The sequence below is a fragment of the Cynocephalus volans genome, chromosome 1 (assembly GCF_027409185.1).
Source record: "Cynocephalus volans isolate mCynVol1 chromosome 1, mCynVol1.pri, whole genome shotgun sequence".
Taxonomy (NCBI): domain Eukaryota; kingdom Metazoa; phylum Chordata; class Mammalia; order Dermoptera; family Cynocephalidae; genus Cynocephalus; species Cynocephalus volans.
In genome coordinates, this window is record NC_084460.1 from 37,359,114 (window position 1) to 37,377,013 (window position 17,900).

General features: G+C 47.1%; 1 protein-coding gene across 1 annotated transcript in view; it reads right to left on the bottom strand.

Moving 5' to 3' along the window:
• Positions 1–2,071: 2,071 nt before the first annotated feature.
• Positions 2,072–17,900, bottom strand: part of PTPRT (protein tyrosine phosphatase receptor type T) — a 783,412-nt gene continuing 767,583 nt past the window's right edge. The window contains exons 28-31 of the mRNA XM_063092330.1: positions 7,258–7,383; positions 6,155–6,318; positions 3,051–3,186; positions 2,072–2,125 (exon numbers count right to left, since the gene is read on the bottom strand). Coding sequence (XP_062948400.1) covers positions 2,072–2,125; positions 3,051–3,186; positions 6,155–6,318; positions 7,258–7,383 — 480 coding nt within the window. The remainder of the gene's footprint in view (positions 2,126–3,050; positions 3,187–6,154; positions 6,319–7,257; positions 7,384–17,900) is intronic.

A 17,900-nucleotide genomic window follows, 5' to 3' on the forward strand; every position in this document is an offset into this window, starting at 1 on the left:
TCCTTTAGGAAGCCCCAAGCACAGTCAGCCTCTCCTGCTCCTCGTTCATGTACCACTTGGGTGCTTCACCATGACTGTAATGTATTTCCCCAGTATACAGTGAGCTCGTGGGGGCACAGCCTGCTCCTTATTGAATTCTGTGCCCCTTATGCTCTGTCTAAGGCTACACCTGCCTCCAAGATAGACCTTCCTAGGTCCCAGGTCACCCCGGGGCTGTCAGTTTTTATGCCTAAGCACTGGCTAGAGACCAGGGTAGAGACAGTGTCCCTGGCTGGTCTTCTCACAGCCTAAGGGAACAGGGAATTTTTCATGGACTGAGAAATTAGATGAGACTTGCTTTCCTGGGGAGCTGGGAATGAGTTACTAAAATATATCTGAAATGCTGGGCTTCCCAGAAGAATTGGCATCAGGAAGAAAGAACTAAATGTCCAGTGTGTGGAATCCTGCGCTCAGAAGTTTCTGGCCTTACTTTCTATCCATAAAATAATGCTTGGCTGAGAAAGGATGAAGAAAACAGACCAGTCTCATCTCCTTTACCTGCCTTTTTGGAATCCAGGATTTCATCACTGAGAAAGGTGCCTCCGTTTCCACAGTTGTAAAATGGACATGATAAAAAGTCAATAGCTCTCTCCTGAGTGCTCTAAGGGCCATGTGAGATGTCACATGGAAAGGGCCCAGCAGGACACCCAGCACACAGCAGATGCTCAGCAAATGGTCGTTGCCTTTCACTGATTCACCCATGTGGACAAGACCCTAGATCCCCAAGCCTGAGCCCTGTGACCTATTTTAAATCAAAGTATAACGGGGTCCACAATGGCCTTTTCTCAATGGCAGCTGGGCTTTTCTAGGAAGGAGTTTGAATTTGGAGATATAAATTATGCGCAAAGTTGGTGCTTTTTCTGTCCCAGAAACCAAAGGGACAATCTTCAGACCAGCCTATCTCTCCCTTGCTCAATGGCTGTGCTGTTTCAGGGTGGGACCTTTTGAAAACATTACTGGGAAAGATAACAGGCCCAAGAGATTTGTCTTATAGCTACACATTCAAATTCCCCGCCCCCTTTTATTTGACATAAGAGACTAAGATTTTACACCCTCTAAAATAAAGTTTCTTTTCACGTAACACTTCAGAAAATAATCAAATCTCACCTTGCTCATCTCTCCCAAAGGAAGCTACCACCCAGGAGACACAGGGGTTACACCACACGGGTCAGCCAGGACCCAGGGAGGGGGTCTCTTTTTACAAAGACGAGGAGGAGCAGCGAAGTTCCCTGCAGTTCCACCCCCTCCCACTCACCACAAAAAAGCAAAATCAAAACAAAACAAAACAAAAACAAAAAACCCCCACAAAAAACAAAACTAAAAAAACCCCCCAAACTTTATCAAAGAGTACTGTGGACATTGATGGCTGGCCAGTGAATGACAGAAGGTCAAGGCCTGGGCTGGTATAGAGTGTAGTTGGCCAAGCCACATGCAGGTTAGGCGTGAGGATGGGGCACCTCTGCCGCAGTCTAGGGAGCATCCCGAGGTCACACTGATCCAGACTGGCAGGTGCTCAGTGCCAGAGGCCCCTGAAGGAGATTGCAGGGGGCAGCAGAGCAGTGACCCCAAGATCCCTGATCTCTTCCATGACCTTGTGAAGGGGTAGAACACACACCCCCTCCACTCCTAAGGAGAGGTAGGGTGGGAGAGGTGCTGCTGAGCCTCCCACTGTCCCGCACCTGCACAGTCGGCTTGCTATGAGATTCACAGACTCAGAAAGAACAAAAGCAGGAGGTCTGGGAAACCCAAATCCGAGGCCTCGTTTATGGGTGCACTTCTGTTTGGGCCCATGGCTGTGGCTGGTTAGGTTGGGAAGGGAAACCTGTGCCTTTCAGATCAGCATCTCCCGCAGCTACAGGAGACTCCTCAGAAGGTGCAGAGCCCACTGTGGAACATGGGACCACCAGTCTTCTCCCTGGAGTTGGCCAGGGGTGCCATCTCTGAGCCCCTAATCCCAGTCACTGCCATCCACAGAAAAGGGGGCTTGGCCGCAGCAGCCTCTGGACTCCAGCAGGTTCCTCATCCCACTGGGCTAAAAGGAGCTTAAATATTCCAGTGCCACCTCGTATACAAATTTATACTGTTCCTGAGAGGAGGAGAGGAGAGAGGCAAAGAGGGAGAAGAGGAGATGAGAGAGATGGAAAGCAAAGAGAAAATGCATTTAGTTTAGAGATGCAGATTTGGGAGAAATCTTTGTCTACGTCCACACTGAAAGTCAGCTCAGAATGACTCATATCTGGAAATCCTTCAAAGTTCTGCTTGATGCCTACTTCTTCCCTAGCTTTCTCTAATGCCCAGCTGGGATCATTCCCTTCCTTTTTTACTGTTTTGTACAACGGTGCTTCTCAGGCTGTAATGTGCATATGAAGCACCCAGAAATCTTTTAAAATTGCAGATTTTGATTCAGTAAATCTGGAATAGGGCTCAAGATTCTGTATTTCGCAGGTGATGCTGCTGTTGCTAGTCTCTGGGCCCCACTTTGAATAAGACCTCACTTTGAGGAGCCCCACACTTTGGGCAGGTATAAAGACTATATTAAAGTTCCTTGTATACGGTCTGTCTCCAGCATTGTACCAAGTCTTACCATCTGGGGCTCTGCCTGCCCACTCGCTTTACCATCCTTTTCTCCACAGTGCCCTAGTTCAATGCTTTTATACTGTAAAAATTAGCATAAATGAATTAGAATAGCATTGAACCGAACTGAAAACATAATTCACACTCTACTAATCCAGAATCCCTTCCTTTCAGCCTGAATTAGTGACACTTTCTTAAGGAATGAGCAGAAGGTAAAACAAAGTAGCTGTATCAGGATTAGTATTTGGATTGCCCTGCAGGGAAGAGAAGTTGGAGGGGTTGGAACAGGGAGGAACAGGGCTGACAACAGTGTATGCAAAGGGCACTCAGTAAGCACCCTGCTGTCGAGTCTTTTTACTGTTTGATGTCACTTTTGTCAGGTCCAGGGAATGGCAGTCAGCCCCTGGCTGTTGGAGAACAGTTCTCAGGACACTCACCAGGGTCTCCACCATGTTGGATTTGTTGTTGCGCAATGTTTTCACGATGTGGAACACGTCGATGATGTTTTGCTGTTGGATCATCTCACACACGCTGCAGATGGCACAGAAGGTTCCGCTGCGGCCTCCCCCATTTCTAAGCACAGAGCAAAGATGTGAGCCACATTCTTGAGTGGCCCCCAGGCACCTGAGGACCCTAAAGCCACATCAGCAGTAGTGGGGGAGTGGCTGCCCTTACAAATGCACGGTGAGGCAATGGTGGAAGCCTCAACCTGAGCCATGAGTTATGGTTTGAGTCTCATCAGTGCCATGACCCTGCTTTGACCTTGGACAAGTCCCTTCCACTGTGTTGGCCCCAAATTCCCCATTCACATAACGACGGGGTCGGACTAGATGGCCTTTGATGTTTCCTCGGTTCTATGAGCACATTATAGTCACTCATGGCACACTGACCCAACCCCCAGGGCAAGACAGTATTGTGTCTTTGTACATGTGGTACCTGCATCCTTGTCCAAAAGGACACTCTGGGTCCACCTACACATCCAATGAAGACAATGGAAGATTCCAAGTGATTTCTCTACTAGTTCTTCCCATCCTCCACTAAGGACAGCAAGACTCCCTTAGCCTTGGGTTAGCCAGCCCAGGCCAGGGGGCAGGAGCTGGGGTGGGCCTGAGAGCCTGTACCATGAAATGTCAGGTCTCTACTTGTACACCCTGGTTTAAGCAAGACCCTATGGATCCTGAGTATAGGACAGGGGGCTCTTGGCAGGACCATCTCTCTGTTACCCCTTCTTTCTGAAGCTCCATAAGTCATCTTCATGGAAACACCCCTCAAACTCTTTACAGAAAGTCCCTTTAGGAATCTGCCTGATTTGGAACTCCTGGGCTTGTTGCCAAGAGCAATTAATGATTTCATGTAATGGTCTGTGTCTAAAGAACATCTGGACGGAAACTAAGGCACTCAGTCACTCTCCCAGATGTTTTATTTACAGGGCACCCAACAACCAGATGTTTCAAGTACTGACAGTGTCCTCCATTCTCTGGCTGAGCCTGCATTTCAGTGTCTGTCATGGCATCTGTGGCCCTCAAAGGTGCCAAGGTCCCTGTTGGTAGAAGGACCCTCCTGTGCTTTTCTTTGGTACAAACTGCTGGTTGCCTTGGCTAGGGGAGACATGGACAAAAAGGTGAAAAAATAAATACATGAGAGACAGTAGGAAAGGACCTCCAGGAAGGAGGGTTCAGTATTTTCTGAAGCAAGAACAGCAGAGTCCAAGAGGAAGAGGTGAGTGGACACAGGCATCTCAGGGCGTGGTGCAGTGAGACCCTGAAGGGATGGGTGTGGCTCTGAGCAACCGGTGGGTGCGGCCACCTGACTGTATAGGAGGGAACTGGAGGGAGCAGGGGTTAGTTAGCAGGGAACCAGCTGCCCGTGTCTGGGATGTGGGAAGAGCCAGCTTGGATTGGCCGAGTCATCCATCAACCTGACAAGGAACATCATACAGCATCTTCCCGGACTTCAGTCTGAGATTCCTATCCTTTGGGAAGGGGGTTTGCTACAGGTGGTGGCCCTTAAGTTCTGAGTGTGCGTGTATGTGGGTGTGTGTTTAACCTCCTGTAAGCTCTCCGACTTTCCTGACATGTGCGTGCACCACCTATTTGGAAGAGGGAGAACAATCAGCTAGTTTTGGAAAGACTGAACTCAGTTGTGTGGTCAGTCAGATGTCGTTAACGCCTCCACTAGCTCCAGAAATATTTATTCTCAAAAAGAGAAGATCTTGGTTCAAGTTTCCTTAAACACAACATTTTTAAAGAGGGAGGCCCTCTCAATCACTTCTCCCCAAATCGTTTAAGTTCTAAGGAGCAAAGTGAATGGGCATGAATCAAATACTCACCCCCAGCTGTTATGCAGACTTGTTATGGGTCCGAGATCTTTGTAGAATCCTTCTCTGTGCTCATTTTATGCTGCTATGGCAGACTGTGTGACACCGGCTCTTTTGTGTAACTACAGTTGCAACATTTGCATATTTGCTACCATGACATTGTTGATCTCTATGTTGGCAGATAAATCTTGTCTGTTTTCTAACTATTTCATGCCAAAGCACTATAGGGTCCAAAATGATCTAATTCAACATACACAATGGACAGATGAGGAAACTGAGGCTCACAAAATTAATTGATTTTCCTGATGTTGCACAGCTTGTCAGCCACAGTCCTCTAAGGGTCCTGACCTCCATCTAGTATAATGACATCAGGGGCCATTTGACTGGGCTATGCCCAGTCAAAGATAGGAGGTAAAGGCTCTATCTCAGCCAGTAGTGGACGTATAAGCACAGCTGGGTCTTGGGCCCACTGTGCACCTGGGAAAGAGTCCCCAGGGCCTTTTGAATCTGCCTCTGTGCCCCTCAGTGCAGTGCCTTCTCTCATGCTCTCCATGTCCCTGTGTTCCCACTAAGCCGATAGGAACAGATGCCCCAGGAGGCAGACACAGCAGACAAGTCTTTGGGTTTACTCAGGGCAGTGTGGGTTAGTGGAGGCACGTTAGCATGGAGCTCAGAGAAGGTAGATCGTAGCTCCTCGCTTAGCTGAGTCCTTACCCCATCTGTGCCTCAGTTTTCTCACTGCAAAATGAGAGTATCAACCTCACAGATGAAATGAGGTGATTTATTTAGAATGTGTGGCTTAAATTGAGCTGACTTAATCAATGCCTTCTCTTTTCTTCTTCAGGAAATAATAGAAGAGTTTCTGGTCAGTGGGACCTGCTTTGTCCTGACCTTTCTTGTGACATCATGCCTCCTGTTGGGAGAGTGGGGCTCACCTCCCTATTGGGAGCATTGGAGAGTGGCCTGCTCCAGAGCCCCCCACTCCCCTGCCCATGTTTGTGAAAAGGCCACCAGGTTTTGCATCAGTCATATGTCATATAACAATAGTTCAGGACCACAAACTGGCAACCCCAGTCCATGAAAGGGTCATAATTCCTTTGAATATGTTGCTATTGGCTTTAAGGGATGTTGTGATGTGGTATAGATGGGTAAGCCTAGGGCTGGTGTAGGTGGCCAGCAGCATCCTCAGGGATGCTCTATCACCCGTCACCCCCAAGTACTCACAGGCAGTGGACCACAGTGCGCCCCTCCCTCCCGTCGTACTGCTCCTGCCACTTCTCCAGCCGTCGAACCACTTTGAGCAGAGAGCGCTTGGAGGGGGGCGTGTCCCGGTAGGCAGGCCAGCCGATGTACTGGAGGTGCTGGACTATACGGTACCCATCCTGTGGCTGGGAACAGAGACGCTGTTAGGGCTGTTCTCCTGGGAATGCTTGGGGATGTAAGCCTTCCAGACACCCCAGGGGCTCTAGCATTATAGTGGAAGGCAGACTCAATGGGTCAAAGCCATGTCCTTTGGAGAGAGTCACAGACTATCCCCATACCTCCCTCTGTACCCTTGTGCGCACTGATTCTACTGCCATGACTGCCCCGAACCCCCTCTGTATCTGGAAAACTCCTACTCAGTCTTCAAAACCCAGTTTGTTTTCTTTAGAAAAAAGTTTTATTTTTCTTATTTATATGTATTTATGGGGAATGGAGTTGTCCCTTTTTCTAGGAAAGCCTTCCCTGACACTATTGGGTGGAATTCTCCCCCTGAGGCTTATATGCCAGAACATATTTCACCTCCCCCATTAGATAGTGAATTCAGAGGGGAGGGGCTGAGTTCTGTTCACCCTGGGCCCCCAGTAAAGACCAAGTTCACATTATTTACCCACCATTTCATAGATTACTAATCTGCCCCCTCCCACCCAATACTCTGCCACTCAGGCAGTGAGCACCTTCATGGAAGCAACTAGTTATCTGTCAATTCGGTGTTGGCAGGGCCTAGCCTAAAGCTTACAGCATCCAATCAAAAGCTTCAACAGCTCATGCCAAAATGGGGTGATGCAGTGGGGAAGCGCGAATGCCCAAGAAGTTTGGTCTACATGGCAGCAAACGTGTCAGGAAACAGGCAGATGGCAGGTGTATGTTGCTCCCTGCATCTCTGTGTGTTGGAGTCATTGCTGGCTCTGGAGCTGGAATCAGCAAAGGCACTGCTTCCCCAAGGAAGAGATTATCAGGAAAGCATAACACAAGCTCTCAGCTGGCTGGGTGGATCCTCCAGCAGCCTCCCCCATCTGTTTTGCGGAGGAGGGCACAGTGAGCAAAGAAAGGCACCATATACTTACCCGAGCCATGTTACAGATGCGGAATATTCTGTGGATGATGTCCTCGTCGATATCTGCAGAGACGAACTCCACCTGGATGGGCCCATAGCACCCAGAGGTCTTCTCAGGCCAGTACTGCATGCAGAGCTGGGACAAGGAAAGAGGTCACAGAAGCAAGCCAAGGACAGGGGGAGGGGATGTCAATCTCATTTATCACTGAGCTTTTCTGATCGCTGGCAGGACACATTGGCTAGAGGGTAATGTAGGAATTTAGACTGTTTCCCTTTTGGAGAGCAGCCACCCACTGTTTTGGTGTTGAAATGTGAAGGCTCGGAGTGCAGAAACACTGGGCTTAAGAATCATTGCCATGCTAATTTCAAATTATTTGTTAGTCTTGCTGAACTTCAGTTTTCTCATCTGTAAAATGAGGAGAATATCTACCTTGAAATGTTGCTGATTAGACCGAACACTCTGACGGAAGGGCAAGTACAATCTAGTTTTCTTTTCACCACAGGAATTATGGTAAACTTTTCCCCATTCCAGGAAAACCTTCACAGTGCTCATTTATGATCAGATCATGAGTAGCTTTTTAAAAATATGTGCTTTGACATCAGTCCTGGGTCCAAATCCAGGCTCTGCTGCTTACTTGAGGTGTGGCCTCAGTTTTCTCATGTATAAAGTGTGGATAATTACACTTACTTTGCAACAGAAGATAAGTCACATGGTGTTGCGAGATCTTGCCTGTCATCTTTCCTATTTCTCTTGCACTGGGAATTAGAACCTACAGCTGAGAGCAAATGGTGGTGGTTGCCCTTCAGTCTAAGATAGTGTTTCTCAGCCAGAGGCTGTTTAATCCTCACAGGGGACATATGCCAATGTCTGGAGACATTTTTGATTGTAACACTTGGGGTTTGCTATGGGTGTCTAGTGAGTAGAGGCCAGGATGCAGCTACACTTCCTACAGTGCACAGGAAAGGTCTCTCTACCCTTCCCCCTCTCCCCCGGCTGAGTTATCTGGCCCAATATATCAGCAGTGCAGAGACTAAGAATCCCTGCTCTAAGATCATAAGTTGTTCTTTAGATTTATGGGTGTCATCAAGGAGGAGAGAGGGATGCTTCATTCCCCTGTTATCTGTTGAGCCACTAGATGACTTTAGTTGGAAAAGAATATTGAGGTAGGTGGAGGGGGTGTGGCTGCACAGAAGAGCGAGGCATGATCCCTCAAATTCCTGGTTCTCAAGGGGATAGAGATAGACCCTGCTCAGGTTTACAGGTTTCAGAGCTAAGATGAGGTCTGCAGGCTTGCTGGGGAGGCCATCTGTTAGAAAGACCCTTCCTTTGGGGATTGCCCAGAAGATGTAGCTAAGACTCACAAAACCTCACCAAACTTCTGAGAGCAGATTGGGATTGGATTTCTCAGCAGTGGGATCTGCCACGGTCTACACCAAGCTTGCAGATAAGGAACTAGATCAACAGAGGTGACCCATGGAATGTGCCTCCTCTCACAGCCACCACAGATGCAGGGTTTTCACGAAGGGGATGATTGCTCTCTCTTTTGTTATGGAGAACAACTAACTCACCCTGGGAAGTCACATGCAAAAAGTCTTTTATTCTCTCCTTCCTCCAGAACTAGAATTAGAAAGAAAGATCAGGGAGGAGGGAGGATGTAGGAGAGGGAAAAATTGCATCTCCCACCTTCCTAACTGTGGAAATCCAAAATTCCCTTTGCAGCAGCGGTTAGCATACTATAGTCCAAAGGCCAAATTTGGCCAGCCACCTGTTTTTGTAAATAAAGTTTTATTACACAGCTACATTTATGTATTTATGCACTATCTACGTTTGCTTTCATGCTATAGCTGCAGAGTAGCTGCAACAGAGACCGTATAGTCTGTGAAGCCTAAAATATTTCCAATCTGCCCCTTACAGAAGAAATTTGCAAACCCCTTCTCCATAGGGTTGGTCTGAGGATAAAGGAGATAATTCATGTAAATAAAGCCCTTCACACAGTGCCCAGGCACAGAATAAGAACTCACTAAATTCCAGTTATTTGTACAATTATTGAATGCATTGGTGCTCCACAAAAATAATAATGATAATAGGTAACATATATAAATTTGAGGGATTCTTCTTACACCCCTCTCAAATAGCAAAGATGTGCAGGTTACATTTCGTAATGCAATGGTGCCTTGCTTTCCCAGTGTCTCCATCGGGGGTTAATGAAGCATACTGAGGCAGAAGATGTGAGAGTGTGTGTGGGGGGAGGAGGTGCTGGTCACAGGGGACTCTATGGCTGGACAGTCATCTGCTGAGCTGTGCATAATGCCAAATCCACAATTTGAACTTCATTTCTCTTTGCCATTGGCTTTTCCGCCTTGCAACCTTCACAGTAATGAGGGACTGGTACAGATAAGTCAGTGGCTGGCCAGAGAAATCGGAATTAAACAGAACTGCCCATTTAAGAAAAAAATAATTGCCTTTATCACCTGCATTGAATTTGGCCTTGGCAGAGTTTGGCTGTGATCTTGACATGAGGTGCATGGATCCGAGGCATCAGGCAAAGTCTATCACCTACTGTTTTTTCAGTCTGAAGAGAATGCGGAATGATTTGTCTCTTTTAATAAGGTTTCCAGACCAACTTCTCAAGCTAATAGTTTTACTATGCCTCAAACAAGACTCCTATATTTTGGGACACTTCTCTGCATTTGATTTTCTAGGTCATGCTCCCATAATGCCCAGAGGGCTGGGGAAGACTGTGGGGCCCTTCTGATAATCCTAAATCGGAGTCATCCTTTCACTCGGGTTCCCTAATTTGTGAGACCACATCGGCAGCAGTGCCGGTGACATTCAGCCTGGTGATGTGTGGGCAGATGTGGTGTGTGAGCTGCCAAGGACGATCAGGGTCTCCTCACAGTGCAGGACGTTGCTTATAATCTAGCCACGGGGAACGTGAGGGGGACAGGGAAGCCAAGTGTTCTGTTTCCAGTAACACTTTGTGGCTTGGGAATGATTCTCTTCCACACGAAACGTCCTCTGTGGTTTAGCTCCAGACTGTCCAGGTGTCCCAGTACTGTGGTTCTACCTGAGTGGGTGCTGCCATTTCGGCCTATGTATGTAGTGTAGCAAAAGATGAGGAAATGCAGTGGGGTCCCTGCATGGGGTGCCCTGGGTTCAAATCCCAGCTCTTTTACTTTCTAGCAAGATGACTTGGCTCAGTCTTTTAGTTTCTCCAGGTTGTTATGGGTGGCTGTGAATTTTAATGTCTGCTTAGCACAGGATCTGTATCTAGTACTCAATACACATGAACTAAAATTTTTTATTAGGCAGTGTGCAGAAGAGTTACTCAAAACAAGATGGATAGTGGGAATTTTTTTCTTAGTTTCTCACTTAGTAGCCTTTATAAAAATTTCCCTTTAGGATAATACCCTACCCAAAGGACTGCCCTTGTTGTGAAAATTCCTGGTCAGCCAGCTTGGGGTAGCCATGGAGATGAGAAGCATCCTGGATATGGAAAAACTGTTTTGCATATCAAAGGAGAGAGACCTGTAGGTTGCTCTTAAGAGGGACCCAGAAGATAAAAAGGAAGGTTGGGAGGGTGGTGGAAACAGTGAAGGGTAGAAGGCAACTCAATGTGTCATGTGACCCTGCTCCTCACCTCCAAAATATCCCCTAAATTTGTAATAGCAAGTAGAATGCTCAGTGTGCATGGCTTTTTTGTGGAAGCCAAAGAGGAACTGAGCTTTGCTCCGTGAGTAACACGGAAATGGAACAGAGACCACATTATGTGAACGAAGGAGCCACACCACGGCCATGGAAGAATCTGGAGTTTACAGAGCTCTGGGGGAGGGAAGACTTGTGGTTTCTTAAGGCCCTAGAAACAGGAGTTCAAGGCAGCCCACTTGGTTCTCTAAGACCATGGGGACCTAGCTGACCTTGAGGCCATGCTTATACTCAATTGGTATTTTCTTCCTTAGATGGGAAACTTCTGAAGTTGGATGTCTCCAAGAATAGATTCAAATTCTTCAGCCTAGAGGCTGGACCAACTCACTTTTCCCACTTCATATCCTAGTAAGTACCACCTCCTATCCTTTCTTTCCCGGTGGTCTGAGGAGGGTGGTGTTGCTTGAAGGGTGGGCGTCACCACTGCAGATGCACACAGGTAGTGGTGATGACCACCGGGAGGGGGCGCAAGTCCAGTTGGTGCTGATGACTTAGAAATGGTCATTCTTCTCCCAGCAAAGCAGAGGGGCTTTTGCTATTTCCTGTCAGAACAAGTTAAACCAAGCAAAAGTCATGACGCCTGTGTGGACAGCCCCGGAACAGCTGCCATACATTATTCCACCTAGTGATCTTCAGAGCTGCTCGGGCCGTGAAAAGATGTCCTTTGGGGGTGCGAGTTCACGCGTGAAATATAACAAGTGCAGAGGTAGCTTCACTCATTAAACATCTTTTTCTTGCTGATGGAATCAGAAAGCTTGTTAGTCGCTGGAATAAAAATGCTCTGATGAGTTGAATGAAAACTAGCATATGGGCCTATTTTTGAAATAGAGAATTTTAAAGCACATTTCAGTGCACCTTAGTTATGCCTTTTGTTAATTAAAAAATACTTTGATAAAATGGAAAGGCCAAGTGACATAGTGTCAGAAATGAAGCACTCTGCTTATCAAAGTCCTTGTGATCCACAGGGAAGAAAATCAGTCCCAGGCCACTTAAAGGTGAAATGAATTAGTACTTTTAAGAGAGAAATATAAAAGTACTATATTTGTACTTTTTATAAAAGTACTTTGGTTTTAAAATTCAGATCATTGATTATAAAATTTCTTTAAACAGATTTTAAAAATTTCTTTAAAAACAGATTATAAAATTTCTTTAAATAAGAAAGACATAATTGGCTTTGACAATGTGGCTGGTTAAGGTGGACAGACTGTGGGTGAAGGAGGGAATTGTAAGCAAGGGACAGAGAGAGAAAGACTCATGGACAGTAATCAAAGCACATTCGCATATCTGTCCTCAATTCATCCTTTCAATAGCCCCATGAAGTGAGAAGACAGTCTCCATGCTGGGGGTGGAAACTTACTCTTACAGCAGCTGCATCAGAGTTTGCTTCCAGGAAGGAAGGGTGGTAGTTTAGGAGAATATCTACAGAGGAGTCTTGGTGAAGGCAAGGCTCAGGGCAGGTTTTTGAAAGAAGTACTAGGAGACAGCTGAATTTTGCAGCTTAAGAAAGAAACAACTTTTGGGGAGTTGGTGGAAGACCTGAGAAGGGAGGAGCGGGAGAGGAGGTAGACAGGGGAAGAAAATGGTTCAGAAGATACGCTGCCGCTGGCCAGGGTGAGGAGGCCAGGTGGGGTTTAAGAACAAGGATGTGTGATGTTAAACCTTACATCATGAGCATTGCTGGGATATGACCCCACATTGCCCCCACTAAGCCTCAGCTGAGACTTGGCAATGAACACGAGAACAGGACCCCCTTGGAATTCCTAGAAATCTTGGGGTGGACATTGGGTTTTTCCCACAGTATAGGGAGTAGGGCACAGAACTAATTTTATTGAAATCTTCAAAGATGGAGTGAAGATTTCTGACATCTGGGATATACTCATCTCGCAGAGGACAACACTGAGACGTGGAGAAGCTAAGAAGCTGGCTCAAGGCAACACAGAAAGTAAGTGGCAAGGCTGGAACTTGGACTCCAGCCTCTTGATCCCAGACTTGTCATTTGATTGTTACCCCCACAATTCCAGTGGGGGTAGAGACAGAGACATAGCCTCTGGCAAAGTCAGACTTGAAGCTGGCCAAGATGCAGAGTTGGGCATTTTGTGCATTTTGCTAGCATGTTGGGCTGGGTTTTCACAAGCCGAGATAAAAATGGGGATATCAATGCTTGCTATTTGCTCTGCAGGCACAATGACCAGAAAAGACATCTCTGAAATAGCACCCTGCTTTCCTCCTGGGAAGATGAAGAACCTGCCTCTCTCACTTCCATGGGAATATCTCACAGCCTTCCCTCACTCTGGGACCCACCCACCCTCACCTTCCCACCCGGCCTTGCATCACCTGGTCTCTCAGGCTTTTCACACAGGAGCCTCAGGTTTTGTATAAGCTGTGGGCTGTTGTTTGTTTAAATGTAAGGAAACATTCCTGCCTGCTCCATACACCCAGATGTCAGCAGATGCCAGTGATTATCAGGCACTGGGGCTTAGAAATCCTCTTGTTAAATGATGGCAAAAATCTTCAACATCTCCAGCAGTAGGCCCTGGGCCCCAGTCAGTGATAGGGTGGATGACCTAGGAGAAATTCCTTTCCTGCCTGGGCCTCAGGTTCCTGATCTGCAAAATGAAATCAGCTGTTTCCAAAGTGGGGTCTCTAAAGTTAGCAGGAAAAGCCAATGAGCTATCTCCTGCTGTTGTGCTGGAGTAGAGGACACCACATCTCTGGCTTTGTGTACAATTAGAGCATCACATATGACCTGCAGATCAGAAGCTCATTGAGACAGCTATGTTAGTGAGGAAGTACAAGTAAATTAACTCATTATTAATTAGCAAATAGTTCTGGAAATAAAAGCTTTAAAAATAGTGGATCCATGGGGGGAAGACATGGGAAATACTGAAAAGTGTTTGGAGGGCACTTGGATTATAAAATCTCTAAGATGTAAGCAAGGTAAAGGGTGCTTCCTAGAATTAGGGGCAAGTAAAATGATGGTAAACTCAAAGGATACTCAGGTATAGTCAATATAGTAAATCAACAGAACATTCTAGTGATGGTGAAGCACTAGTACTTTTACATGGAGGCAACGAAGGTGAGGCTGGGTCTCACTGACTCCAAAACCTGACTCCAGGCTGATGGGGTGGTCAGCTCCTGCTGGATTCCTCCTTGGCTGTCCACAGAACTTGAGGACAATGTGACATGCCTCCCAGACACTGTCTCCTACATCCCTTCTGCTTTGTAGTCAGCTTCTTCCTGCCCTGTGAGGGTTTAACTGAGATGATTCCAGCTGAAGACAGTTTCATCTGTCTGGTGCTAAAGAGAGCCTGGGAGGGGGATATCACTTCCTAGAATGCCTGTTCCATGGAGACAGGGAGGTTTGGTGTTTACTCTGTCCTCTGTCATGTCTGTGCCCAGCACGTGGTAGGTTCCCAGTAAGTCTATGATGATGACTGAATGATTGGATGAGACCCAGAAAGCACGCTCCTTGACCTTTAAAAGACCTGCCCCTGGTTGGCAAGACTTCCTAAGTTGGTCAAGTAGACCTTTACCTTCTCTGTGCCTCTCCACCTCCTGCTCCCTCATGGCTCTGACTTTGGCCTCTGACTGAGACATGGATTTCTCCAGCTCAGACCGCTTTCCATTCCAACATCCAATGCTGATTCTGGCTTTTCCCATAATTTCAGTCTCACATCCTGTTCTGGCTCTGATCTCTATTACTTTGGGTCCTAAATTTCTGGTTTTAGTTTTACTGCCACAGGTTCCTGTGGCTGCTATAACAAATTACCAAAACGTTAGTGGCTGAAAACAGCACAGATTTATTATTCTATAGTTCTGGAGGTCAGAATTCTGAAATGCGTCTTAAGGGATTAAGATCAAGATGTCAGCAGAGCTGCATTCCTTTCTGCAGACTTTAGGAGGGAATCCATTCCCTGCCTCTGCTATTGAATGTGGTTGAAAAGGTTTTTTCTGATGGGTTTGAGGAGCACAATGTCATTTCCTGGATGTTGTGGTCCTAAGATTTGCCCCACTAACCTGACAATAGGACTTTGGAGTTCTAAAGAGCTAGAAAAATCTCTAAGGTCAAATGCAAAAGTTTGAGAGTCTTTATCTTGAGTTCCCATTGATTATAATTATCTTTGAACAGCAGCCACTGCAGAGAATGGAAGAATATTTGTGGCTGGGGATGGCTGATTGAATAAAGTAGTATAGGATTCTGAGCAGAGGCAGTCAGATTTGGCTAACAGTGCAAGAAAATAAAGCACCCTGGAAGCCCACTTCCTCTCCTCATCCTTATTTTGCTGCAACTTACAGGTAGCCCTGTCCTGCCTCCACATGAATGCTTATGGTCCCTATTCAAAGCAAAGGATGTGGCATTGGTCTTCTCAGGAGCAGTCTAACGATGCTCGGGAGCTATTGCTGACCTGCCCTTGTTGCTGGGCTGGCCCCAGCTGTGGCTGCCTTGGCAGAGTATGCTGGGAGACAAATGCAGATGCTACTTCAAAGAACCACCTCTCCAGGTGCTGAGGGCGACTTTTCTGATGCTTGCGCTGTGTCATTGTTTATTTTTGCAAGGCACCCAGCTGCTGTGGTGATGATATTTATATCAATAAGTGCTCTATTCATCTGCCGATTCCAGGGGATGCTCGCCAGCTGCATATGGCAGCCAACCTCAGGGCACTTCTGAGCCTGATGTTTTTGCATTTAGAGAATTGATTCTCAAAGGCTGTACCAACATCTGGGGCTGAAAGATCTTTCCCTCTCCCAGGACCCACCCTGAAAGGGGGAGCTATAGCCAATGATGTTGGCCTTTGCTTCTCTATAGGTCCCAAAGTGAGATTCTTTAAAACTCCCCTCTGTGTCTGAACTCTGGTTTTGCATAAAAAGTTGTTGGAAAAAGAGAGGAGCAAACAGGGTTTCATAGGTCCTACTTCACTCCCGACTCCTCCTGGAGCTGAGTTCACTGTTTTGCTTTTTCAGGCAAAGGAATAGAGTGATGATGCCTCTGACTCTGAGACTCTGCAGGGAACTCTCCTGAACTCTCTGTTTTATGGGAATTTATTTATTTTCACAGTTATCTCAGTTTCCAACCTTCCATTGTTCAGGCCCCAAACCTTGGAGTTTTCCTTGATTCCTCTTTTTCTCTCACACTCCATATTCAGTGTGTCAGGATATATCCAGAACCTATGCCTTTGCTGCTACCCTGGTCCAAGCCACTATCACTTGCCATTTGGATAATCATGGCAGCTTCTCTTATGTTCTCTCTGCTTCCACTCCCAGCACCACCCTTTCCCCTTCCTGCACCAAAAATCTATTCTCAACACAGCAGCCAGAGGAATGCTTTTTTTAAAAAGTCAAATTATGTCACCCCTCTGCTTAAAACCTTCAGTGGCTCCCCATTTCTCTCAGTGAAACCCAAAGTTCTTCCTATGACCTCCAAGACCCTCCTTGACCCAGCCCTGTTACATCTCCAACCTCAGCTTCTGCTGCTCTCCCATACCAACCTGCTCCTGCCCCAATGGCCTCTGTGCTGTTCCTCCAATGTCCCAGGTACATGCTCACGATAGGGCCCTGGTGCAGGTGTTCCCTCTGTTGGAGACACTCTTCCCTGAGGGAGTCACACGGCTTGCTCCCTCTCCTGCTTCAAGTCTGAGTTCAAACGTCCTCCTCTCAATAGGCCTGCCTTGACCACCCTATTACACCTGCAGCCTGTGCCCCAAAGCCAGCCTTCTGATTGTCATTACCATGCCTGCTTATTTGTCTTTTTCCCAACAGGTGTCATCTTCTAACATATAATGTAAAACATTACAGAGTGCTTGTTGGTTATTGTCTGTCTCCCCCTTTAGAATAGAAGTTGCATGAGAGATGGGAATTTTGGTGCTTTGCTTTGTCTGTGTTGTTCACTGATGCATTCCAAACACCTAGAATAGCGTCCAGCAAATAGCAGCTGCTCAACAAATATGGGTTGCATGAAGGATTGGAATCTCTCCTGAATGTCTCTCACAGGCACATCCCAAGTTGCACTCACTTTCATCCCCTGCTAACCCGCCCTCTTCCTGCCTCCCCTGACCTCCCTGCCTCTCGAATCCATTCCTATGCCCAACTGCCCAGACTGGACATACCCATCATGTGACACATGGCTGCCATCATCCGTGACTGTTTCTTCTCATTTGCCTTCTGTATCCAGCTGCTCTCTAAACCTTGTGGACTTCAACTCTGGAAATGTTTTCATTCCCAATTGCAATTCTCTTACCTCCTGGCCACGTCCTCAGTTCAGATCATCACCTTTATTTTCTGCATATTTGCAAAGTTCTCCTCCCCAACCTCCTGGTTTCCACATTTTCTTCCTCACTGGTCCCCATGCTTGGCTTTCTAACAGGAACTCTGGCTCTGTCACACCACTGTGAAGCCCGCCAATATGTCTCCTCCCTGTACGGCAAAGATTTTCTAACTGTGCTCCTAGGAACTCCAGAAATTCCACAAAGGTACCCAGAATGACTGACACTCCAGGGGCATGGGGAGGAGATGAAGGAGACGTGTTGGGGGGAGCCTCAGACCCCCACCTTCAGCTCTTGATCATGCCTATTTCATGGGCTTGCATGAAAGCTTTTATTCATAGAAAGGATTCTGCTGCTTACAAAGTAAGTCTGATGTGCACCACGCCGCAGGGCAAGGTCCAAGCTCCTCGGCCTGGCACAGGGAGCCCTCTGCAAGCTGGGTCCCGCTGTGTTTCCCAGCCTCACCCTGCCCTTCTCCTCCTGACATGCCCAAGCCCCCCATGGAACAGAAGTTGTTTTGCAAACAAGCCTACATACATTTACCAAACCCCCTTGCCGGCCTTTGCTCCCGCTGTTCCCTCTGCCTGGAATGTCTTTTCCTAGCCAGTTCATCTCCGATATGCCCAAACCTCCTCTGACTTCTTCAAGGCCAAAGTCACCTTCTTTTTGAAGTCTTCCCTCACCCTC